General features: G+C 42.4%; 1 protein-coding gene across 1 annotated transcript; it reads left to right on the top strand.

The window, feature by feature from the left end:
- The first annotated feature begins 572 nt into the window (after positions 1-572).
- LOC133007084 (FYVE, RhoGEF and PH domain-containing protein 4-like) lies at positions 573-10,024 on the top strand. Its single transcript, XM_061075710.1, has 15 exons — positions 573-699; positions 4,484-5,063; positions 5,189-5,660; positions 5,739-5,884; positions 5,982-6,138; positions 6,218-6,356; positions 6,488-6,546; positions 6,771-6,914; positions 7,153-7,325; positions 7,427-7,457; positions 7,568-7,651; positions 7,738-7,857; positions 7,946-8,068; positions 8,571-8,708; positions 9,531-10,024. Exons 1-15 carry the CDS (start codon positions 573-575, stop codon positions 9,837-9,839), a joined length of 2,802 nt encoding a protein of 933 aa, XP_060931693.1. The 3' UTR covers positions 9,840-10,024.
- The last annotated feature ends 1,283 nt before the right edge of the window (positions 10,025-11,307 follow it).

The following is an 11,307-nucleotide window of genomic DNA, read 5'->3' on the forward strand; positions in this document are numbered from 1 at the left end:
AGAAACATAATTACATAAAGTGAGCTCTTACCATTACTAGTGAAAATATAGCTATTATTGTGACAATATTAACAGAAACATAAATGAGTTTATTATATTTGACTGATTTATTGTATTCATTAGGCTACTTGTATATATATATGTAACTGTTTTAATTTAAATTATCTTAATTTGACTCTGTCTAAGTTATTAAAAGTAAATTAATTAATTCACAGGTATATATTTATTATATTTATGAGCTTTATTTTATATTTGTTAATTTAAATTCGAATTCCTCTGCTGAGGAGAAACTTACCTCCAAGTTATTCAAAGCTGATTATATTTGTATTTTGAATTTAGCCTCGGATTTTGTCAAAGAGTCTTTGATTTATTGATTTTCTACTCGATGTGTGAGGAAGGGCTCTGATTGGTCGCTGAGCTGCAGTGGGCGGGTGCGTGAGTCTGTCAATCAAAGCCGGAGCTGCGGCAGCTGCGGTCAGTTCCCAGCCGGTGATTGAAGCAGGTGAAGCGGCGGAGCGGCGCGGAGACTCGGCCTCTCCTCTCTGGGTCTGCAGCTGGAGCTCGGGTCCGCCATGTTCGACCTGAAGAAGAGGAACAGTCTCCGGCTCAACTGCGAGCGAGACACGGAGGAGTTCCGGCGAGTGGCCGTGAGACGGAGGACCAGAGGAGCTGAGGGGGACGGAGGAGCCTCGGGAACAGGTGGAGGAGCTTTTACAATCTCATACTCACTGGGACTGGTTCTGTTAAACTCACTGGGACTGGTTCTGTTAAACTCACTGGGACTGGTTCTGTTAAACTCACTGGGACTGAGTCTGGTTCTGTTAAACTCACTGGGACTGAGTGTGGTTCTGTTAATCTCACTGGGACTGGTTCTGTTGAATGAACTCACTGGGACTGGTTCTGGTTCTGTGTAGAGCTTCACATCTCTGCACATTATCCACAGTATTTTTCTCTTAATCCATTCTATCTGATCTAACATTAAATTTAATGGATGCTGTGATGTAATACTACACAAATAAATTGAATTTGTCATTCAGGAACAAATTTTGGAATAATGACATTTAAAGCTTCTGAAGAAAAAATGATTTAAATGTCAAATTTGTCGTTACGTTTTCTGACCTTTTTCTGTTTTTAATATTTTATCTCTTAAAGGGATAGTTCACCCAAAAATTAAACCTCACTCATTATCTCTTCACCACTATGCCGATGGAGGGTGGGTGAAGTGTTTGAGTCCACAAAACACTTTTGGAGTTTCGGGGGTAACCAGCGTTGCAGCAGAATCCAATACAATGGAAGTTAATGGTGAGCAAGTCTTCAGATGTACAAAAACCAAAGAGAAGAAGCCCCGGAAGCCATCGAAAGTCAAGTCTGACTCCAAATGGTGTCATTTACACCATGTTTTTAGCCTAAATGTATCTTCCTCACTAGGAGGAGGATAACAGAGGACAGTTAACAGAGGACATTTTGACATTTAGCCTAAAAACGCAGACTAATTTGAATGCCGCGGCCTACGGACACTTGGATGACACCTAGTGGAGCAGTATGGAGACATTCTATCATTACCATTTACTTAAATTTTATTGAATTTGGCTGCAACGCCCTTTACCCCTAAAACTCCAAAACTGTTTTGAGGATTCAAACACTTCAACCAACCCTCCACCGGCATAGTGGTGAGTAAAATAGGGAAGGAATTTTCTTTTTTGGTTGAACTATCCCTTTAAGCTAGCCTGCTGCTTTTTTATGAGTTAGTATAAAATCGGCTACAACCCAATGAGTGCAAAGGCATTCAATCTAATTAAAATAATTTAACAAAAATGGTAATTAGAAAAAAAAGTTTAGTAGGCCCATGCTGCTATATATTTTATATTCGATGCAGGTCACATGGTAAACATTAAAAGTGATAAAAAGTTAACTATTATACTTAAAATGCATGCATATTTCATGCATTTTAGGTTTTCAGGTTACAACCTAAATTCATAATAAATACGTTATTGTTTTGTGTGTTTTGTGACGTGTTCAAGTTGGGATTGTTTTGTTGTCAATGTCTACAAAACAGTGTCCCATTACAGTTCCAGTTTATTAGTTATTTGAATGTACTTTGGAGGGTGTGGATTCAACTCCATGGTCATTTTCAGCCCATTTATATCAATGGTGGAAGACTTAACATTCAGCAATCTGTGAGAATAAGAACTGTAAGAAGGTGACCAGGGTCTTAACCCTCCATGTTGTGATGGCTTACATGCACTTTGTTTGGTATGTGTGCACATATTTGATTTTTACTAGTCACAGTTGGCGCCTGCTAGTCTCTTGTTGGATTACAGCAGAGAAATCTCTTTCCCCTGATTCAGCCTGGACTTTGCTTGTGTGTCTTGAGACCAGCATTTGTCAATCCACCCCCCCCCCCCCCACACACACACACATTAACATGTAAACACACACACTGAAATACACACACACACACGCAAGTACAACACAAAGCCTTTCTGTTCCCCCACTGAGGCAGAACTAGATGTAAGAAGTGCTTTCTCCAATGGTACTGTTAGATGCAAGATTCAATAGTACCGTCCATCACTATGAGCTACATGATACAAAACATTCTTTGAGCTTGATGTGAGGCTTTTTGTTACATGCGGCAAACTGATTCTTTCAAATTTCAAAGACAATGTGTCATTTTCTAAGCTGAAAAGACATAGTTACAATAGTTGTTAAAATTTAGAAACTCTAGTTTATCTGTACATAGTGCCTTTTGTAGTCTGTTTAAAACCGCAACAGCACTCAGTAGAGAACATGAGTCCCCTTAAATTCCATTAAGCTGTGTCAAATTTAAGAAAATATAAATATTGGTCTTCTAAATATGCCATATATGTTTTATATTATCAAGATCCATAAATGATTCCCGTGAAAATTTGTGAAAATGTCAAACACCCTATCTTGCAATGTTAAAGAAAGTGGGGGAAAAATCCTTGATCTGCACCAAAATGTTATGGGTTCTTCACTGACCCATACCGTATGCTTCCACAAAATTGTGGTAATCTGTCCTGTATATTTTGCATAATCCTGCTAACAAACAAACGCAGATGAAAACATCACCTCAGTGGGGGTAAAAAGATGCTTTAGAACTACTCCTGCTAAAAGTCGCATGAAAACATCAATACTGCTTTCATATGTGCATACACATCAGTGATCTCTAGAAACGAACCTGAGAGTAATATTATCTGGTTAGACAAGTGTTGAATGAACCTAAGTTAGTCAGAGTGGCAAACCTTAGACTTTCACAAGAAGAAAACAGAAGTGAGAAAGCAGAAGTATGATTCTGTTGAGAAAGCTGACTTTGGCCTCTCTCCACATGACTGAGTTCTGTCACGCTTCAGCAAAGCCTGTAGTGAACTGAACTGGACGTTTGCACTTTCTTGTACGAGTAATCCGTCACAATATGGAAATAAACTGCAGGTAAAAACCCAAGCTGTCACACAATTTGAAAGTGTTGCGTTGTGAAGATGTGGGTCATGCAATCAGGGTGATGAAATAGGAGTCAATACTGTGTCGTGTGTAGGAGCTTGACTGTTATTTAGTGTCTCATCCCTTTTTAGATCAAATACAAAATCTTTGCAAACCAAGAATAAAACCAGAATGAGCTGTGGGGCTTCAGGACAAGAATCAGGCCTTGTCCATTACTATCTATGGCTGGAACCTGTGTGTTTGCATGATGAGGGAGAAATAAGTTAAAACATTGTTTTACTCTAACAATGTTCTCGTGCAAACTTTGGTAAAATGACTGGATGTTCTGATGAGGAGTGTAACGAGCTGTGATGGAAACTGTTCAGTGATACTTAACCATGGACTGAGTTTTTTAATGTGCACATTACATGGCTGGGGAGGAACAAGACCTATGTCTAGATGTGCAGCACTTTCTCAATCACACATCCCTATACACTGTTGGCGAAGCCGTCAACAATTGGGTGTTCAGTGTCTCGCTCCAGGACACTTTGGCACATGATATTGGGGATCGGACCACCGACCGTCTGGTTGACCGCTCTACCTCCTAAGCCCTCATCTGTGGTTTTACAAATGCAAAGTTTGAAGTAACATTCTTCCCTAATTGTGATGGTGCAACCAAATAGCCATGCGGTTCAGGAAAAATATGCATTTATGGTTTAAATAATGACATTGTATTTCTTTTACTAGTGAGTAGTGGAGTGTGTGGCTCGTACAGCTGTGGCCATGCTTCTGACCAGGTCTGTGAATCAGAACCAACGTCCAAAGAAGACAAAACAAGCCCAGCTAAAAGATCTCCTCTCAAACCACAAGGTAAGAGTGCATAACCTGAACAATAAATGCTACTAAAATACTACTAAAAGTTTATTGAGTAGTCAAAATAACCTTTTATCCTTTGAGATCACAGCCCGCTTTTGAGTAATATGTTCATTCACAACATTACACTGTGATCAAAAATTAGGCAACCACCCTGTTTATCTATTTGCAGTGCCTCCTAAACCAGCTCACCTCCAGAGCCCTGTGAGGGCAGGACAAGATCAGTCCTCCAGTCCCACTCCGGGAAAATTCCCACCACAACAGGTTTACAACACAGAGGATGAGCGGAGTCTTAACAGAAGTTATGGACTTTCTGTTCCTTGTGTCAGCGCAGCACAGAACTGCCTCGGCTCCCCGAGCCCTGTTAGAGGTGGAGGGAGCCCTTTATTAAATGGAGTGTCAGGAACATATATCAGCCCTGCCCGGCACCCTCAGGGGACTCCAAGTCTTGCAAGCAGTCCAGTTTTAGGATCTCCAAGTCCAGGCAAAAGGATCATCCAGAACTGTAGCCTGTTGAGGCAAGGACGGAACAGCCCTGCCAAGTTATCCCCAAGACATCTTAGCCCTCTCGCAGGAAAACTACGGACCCCCAGTCCTGTTCAGGTGAGAACGGGGAGCTACAGCCCCGCCAAGAACTCTATATCCTGGCTAGGACTGCACAGAGTCCCAAGCTGGAAGATGGAGGGAGCAGAGAGGAAATCAGGGAAATCTCTGAGTGTGCCCGACTTGATTGTTTGCTTGGATGAAAGCAGGTGGGACTTTTTCAATTATTCTATTTCTGTACCTCAATTACCTAAACATCGTCATGTAGCATGTAGTCTGATTATTTCTTAATAAAGTTAGATTTTTCAATCATGAATAAACTTTATTTCTGCAGGATTCCCAGTGACAAAGTAGAACGTTCTCCACTGAAACGGCTGCAATCAGCCAACTGCAATGGACCTGCCATCACCGTCAAAGCACCGGCTAACCACAAACTCAATCATACCATAAGTGAAGGCCATCTATCGTGCAACGGCAAAGAGCCTTCCCTTGGAAAAATGAATGGCTTAGTGCAGGATAAAGAGTGGCTGGTAGTAAATGGGAAGCAAATAAATGACAAAGTAGAACAAGGCCAAATACCCACAGGGTGTGGTTCCAAGTTCTCCTGCCAGTGGAATGAAGCTACTACACACGAAGGGAGGGTTCACTATGCCTGTGTAGGTGAGCAAAATGAGGAGGACAAGTGGAGGGAGACGGGAGGAGACAAACCCAAAGAAGAGAGCACAGAGCAGAAACTATACAAGATCGCCAATGAGCTCCTGCAGACAGAGAGGGCCTACGTCGCTCGCCTTCACCTGCTCGACCAGGTCAGTGTGGTATAATACAAACGACGCTGGATTTCTTTAACTGTAAATCTAATGAACATGCTCTGACACCCAACACAGGTGTTCTGCTCACGCCTGACAGAAGAAGCAGGTCGAGGCTCATTTCCTCCCGAGGTGATAAGAAACATCTTCTCCAACATTTCCTCCATCTACTCCTTCCACAGCCAGTTCCTGCTCCCTGACCTGGAAAGCTGCATCACGCACTGGTGGGTCGTCTTGTCACAAACTGGGGAAACCTTCAGGAAACCTTTTCTGTTAGAACAGACATCTAATGTTTTACCTTCCCACTTCCTCCACATGTAGGGGTAGGAGGCCAGGCCTGGGTCGTGTTATGCTGCAACACGCCCCCTTCCTGAGGATGTATGCCGACTACGTGAGGAACTTTGACCAGGCCATGGAGCTGGTGAGGACCTGGACCGAGCGCTCCACTGCTTTCAGAAGCATCATCCATGACATACAGGTAAAAGACACTTGGCAGGTTATAAATACTATCCAGCTTGGTGTGAACAGGATAAAATATATTCCCTGTACCTTACTAGAGTCAGGAGGCGTGTGGCAACCTGACCCTGCAACACCACATGTTGGAACCGGTCCAGAGGGTTCCACGTTTTGAAATGCTGCTGAGGGATTATCTAAAGAAACTGCCCGAGGATAATCCAGACTACGAGCTTGCTCACAGTAGGTACACTGCGCCAGTTTGTAGGGGTAGTTTAACTTCCAGTGTCCCTCACAATGTGTTCGTCTGTCTCTAAGAGCTCATCATGTCTGTAGTGAGCATCATGAAACTCTCCCTTTGTCTCTCTCTCCAGAATCCTTGCAGACGATTTCCATGGCAGCCACCCACTCAAACAGCGCCATCCACAAAGCTGTACGTTACCATTACATACCAAACCATTTAACATTGTTCTAAGTAAGATTTCATCACAATAACACAACGCATTGGTTGTGTTATGCTGTCAAAAGTCACCTTAATAACATGGTTTTAGGCTATTCAGAAGCTTTGCCAATTTTGAGATTGATAGTCACACAGCGGTTGCTTCTGCCTGTAAATACATAGAGTAATCTGTGTTTTCTCACCATCTTTCTCTGCAGGAGAGCAGGAAGCGGCTACTGGAAATCTACGAGATGGTTGGAGAGGAGGAAGTGGTCAATCCGACCAATGAGCTTCTCAGAGAAGGGCGCCTGCTCAAACTCGCTGCCAGGAACACATCCGCCATGGAGAGACACCTGTTCCTGGTGAGAACACTGACAAACAGAAACAGATGGTGACACACTGCATCTGTGGGCGTAGATCATGAGACAATTATCCAAAATCTATCAAAGAGCCTGTGTATATGCATATCTAACAATATCTTATTTCTTTACCTCAATCAGAGGATTATATTAAACTGCATGTTTTCTAAGTCGTAGCGATAATATGGACATTCATAAAAAGAACCCTGTGAATGTGAGCTCATAACCACTTTCTCCGCAGTTCAACAACTTTCTACTGTGCTGCACTCCGAAGTTCAGCCTCGTCGGGCAGCGTTTTACTGTTCGATGCAGGATTGGTGTGGATGGCATGCAGGTGCAGCAGACCACCAATGAGGACCACCCGTATACTTTTCAGGTGTCTGGAAAGGAGAAGACCCTTGAGCTGCAAGCCAGGTAGGCGTGTGTGTGTGTGTGTTCTCCACATGTAATGCATGTTATACAACTTTTACCTCTGTCAAGTTTACGCTTTAAAAAATAATGTTCCTTTTTTAAAGCTCGCAACAAGATCAAGAAGAGTGGATTAAGGTACCAAAGTATTTTTTTGTTTGGTGCTACACAATAAATAACACATTAATCAGATCAAGTTTCTGGTTGCGCCTTCCTTTTTTCTTAAGCTTTATCTGTCTTATCTCCAGGTGGTTCGTGAAGCCATCGATGTGTTTCTGAAGAAAAACGAAACGTTCAAATTGGCGTCAAAGGAGCCCAATCCAGAAGAACCAGTAAGTTTGTTGGGAAAACGTGATCAGAAAGAGGTTGTGTGCATTCCTTGCCCCAGCTCTTACGTCTGTGCATTCTACAGGTGGAGGAACTTGGCCGACGAGCCCCCCGCTGGATCCGAGACAACGAGGTGACCGTGTGCATGAAATGCCAGGAGCCTTTCAACGCACTCACGAGAAGACGACATCACTGCCGTGCCTGTGGCTGTGTGAGTGACCAACAGATCGATACTGTTAACTCAAACTCATTCTACCAAAGGACCGTTCAGCAGCAGTGGTGGTTTCTCTGATCCTCAGGTGGTGTGTTGGAAGTGTTCAGACAACAAAGCGGCTCTAGAGTATGATGGGAACAAGCTGAACAAAGTGTGTAAAGCCTGTTACTCCATCCTGACCGGTCGAAGGGGGGACAGGATACTAGAAGTGAGTCTGACAGGGTTTCTAATCAGTGACAATTCATTCTCTTAACATTATTATTTCATGTGAACTCGTAATAAGCTTCTATACTTTTCCTGTCTTGCAAACATAGTTTTAAATGACACTAAATGTAGAGACGAGAACAAACTGTGCCAGATGCAACAAAGGACGATAACAACTAAAAACATTTCAAGCCTCTCAGCCGGCGCTAGTGGCCGGGTCGTCCAAACACATCGAACACAAACATTCACTTGGACACGAGGATTAACTCATTAGATTTTGGTGGCGAAAGTCTCAAAGGTCACATTGGCCTCACAGTGTTTGTTTGTCTTGAACGTGATATCTTAATATCAGCTTTAGGGAATGTCTTCAAATTAGGTACAAACATTCACTTGGACTCAACAATGATTCCAGTGGTCAAAGGGCACAGCGACTCCACTGGTTGGTGGAGGCATACAACCACAATGTGAATTTGAAGTGTTCTCTTTTCTCCTGCGTCGCCTCCCAGTCTGAAGCGTCTCCCGTGTTGGGTGACATAATCAGTGGTTTCCTGCAGTTTGGTGACGACACCAAAACCTGGCAACGACTGTGGTCTGTGATCACCAGGACTGAACCTCCAGTTCTCTGCCTGTACGCTGTCCCCCAGGTATGGATCTTTGAGACTAGAAATATATCTAATGTTATTTGATTTTAGAATTTTTAATTACATTTTTAAACATGATTGAATAGTACTTTCAAGCTTTCAGTAATGATGCTACAGAAGTGTTTCTCTTATTTTGGGTTATTTTGGTCTCTAGAGAGTATGACTGACCCAGATAAGGTGTTGCCACAGTTACGCCTTCTAAGTGGAAAACATGAAAAACGAGTCAGCATCTGTCATCCTGACTCACAAAAAAGGGAAATTGCCAAAATAATGGTTTAAACATTGCAGTTGTGAAATCAACAGCAGACCGATTCTGAAACAAAGGACATGCAAACATGTTACTAGAGTTTTCCGAATGAGACCGTACACAAATCTAATCTCCTGACAAACCTCTTTAGACAACCGGTGTAATCATTGAAGTTCCTCATTTCTAACCTGGTATTTACACCCGTCCTGAGTGATGTGGTCAGTACTAGGTTCAGGTCACCACATAATGACTGATACTGTTACTTACTTATCTTTCTTCATAGCTGCACACGTTCATTCATTCTGTCCCTCCTGCCTCTACTCAACTGTCATGGGACACGTCTTTAAACTGGTCAAAAGCAATGAGACACATTCAGGACGGTTTTAGAACCAGGTGTGAACAGACGACCTTAACGCTGTCCACCTGTGCTCAGACCACTTAGGGCAGATGTTCACACCAGGTCTGAACAGGGAGACTCGAAAACAATACAGATTCAAAAAGACAAGTTTAGTTTTTCCATATAAACGTTTCCCTGCACAGTTTCAGACTTTGCATCTCTGTCCCCCTTGTGTCTCCAGGACGTGAAGCAGCTGTTCAGTCTTCCTCTGCTGGGCTGCAGCGTGGAGGATTCCCCTCAGGAGCTGCAGGGTCAGACGTGTTTCAGGGTGACTCAGAGTAGAACCACCCACACGTTCTCCTGCGACGGGTTGGACCTGAAACAGCGCTGGCTGGCTGTTCTGAAAGACGCTGCGACGGGCAGGATTCCAGCACGCTTGCCGACCGACCATGACGTCACTACCTATGGTGACATCAGTGACCTCAGTGTTATCAGTGTCTCCAGTGCTGAGGAAGTAACCATCAACGGCAGCAGGGACAACTACTCCTGAATACTCACAACAGATGAAAAAGCTCATTGACATTAAAGACTATATTTGTGACCAATGTTTTTAAATGAATGAAAATCTAGAAGTGAAATTCAGACCCGAGAACTGTTTCCTTCACAAGTGGCTGTGCACTTTATTTCTGAAATGATTTGCAGTAAAATAAATAAAGTGAAAGTGTTTTAACATGAGTTGGACTCCCCCCTTGTTTATTCTGTACAGGATGTGTAAGGCGCCATGTGACGTGGCATGAGAATACGCGGGGTTCTTCTCTTACAGTGGAACACGTGAGGGATTCAGTGACACACAGAGGCTCAGTGGGATCGTCATTGTTTTACAAAACACATTCAACTGATCCCATTTGTTCACAGATAATTACAGCAAGTGGAGTATTTACACTCAAAAACATTTACAGCTTAAAAACAAACAAACTAAAACAAAAGATAGAAAACATGACATGGATAAGATTCAAACAGATAATGACTTGGGATGTTCTCCATCACAAACCATCTTGTTTCACAAAAAAGGGGAAACCTTTTCAAAAGAAAACATAATTTAAACATGTACTAAACTTTCATGTGCAAATGACAAAACGATGAATAGTCTTGAGGAATTTCCCCCTGAGCCTTGACCTGCTAATTTGGTCGAATAAACTTGATCAATGAATGAACGCAGGCTGAGATTTAAGATGTCTCACAAAAAGGAGAAATTTCTTATTTTTTAAATATCTGACTCAAGTCAGCATTTGAGAGAATTATCGCTAATTGGTTTATTTGGTGCTTTTAGCCTCCAAGCTAGTTTTATTTTTCTGGGACATCTACTGTCGCTTGCTGCTCTCCTTAACCAAGCTTTCCAGACCTAACGAGTTAGTGGCTAGCTGGTAAAAGATGAGGCTACTTTTGTCAAGAGCTGGTGAAGAGATAAAAAAAAAATACATTGATGGATGTGACACTGAAGATATTTCTTGTGAGCGCTGGTGGTAATTATACAGTTGTTTGCTCATGCGTTTCCACCATAAACATTAGTAGCGGCTGGTGTAGCTGACAATCTCAACTTGTTGGCCCCTTAGTGGTCTATAAATTATTCATACACCTTTTAAAATTGCAATAACACAAACCCAGTTTTGTTTGGTCACAACCTTGTCTGGTTCTTTATTCAGTCTATTTTTATGCCCTCAGTGTTTATTCTGTCTGTCTGGGTTTTCTAAAGGTTTGGCTGGAAACTGCTGCAGATGAAAACAGGAGCATGAGAGCAGCGAGGGCCGAACACGACATTAAAGATGGAGGGCAAGCGGAAAATTCCATTGAAACTTGCTATAAAGCTCAGACAAGCTGATTGAGGTGATAATGCTCTATTGATAAATTACAACAGCTGATTACTTTCACATTGCCTCCTGTTTTCACATTATCATTTGATAGTTACTTTAAAAAATGTGGGTTATAGTGGATTTAGGTTTCTTGTGAGAAAAACACTA

The sequence above is a fragment of the Limanda limanda genome, chromosome 1 (assembly GCF_963576545.1).
Source record: "Limanda limanda chromosome 1, fLimLim1.1, whole genome shotgun sequence".
NCBI lineage: Eukaryota > Metazoa > Chordata > Actinopteri > Pleuronectiformes > Pleuronectidae > Limanda > Limanda limanda.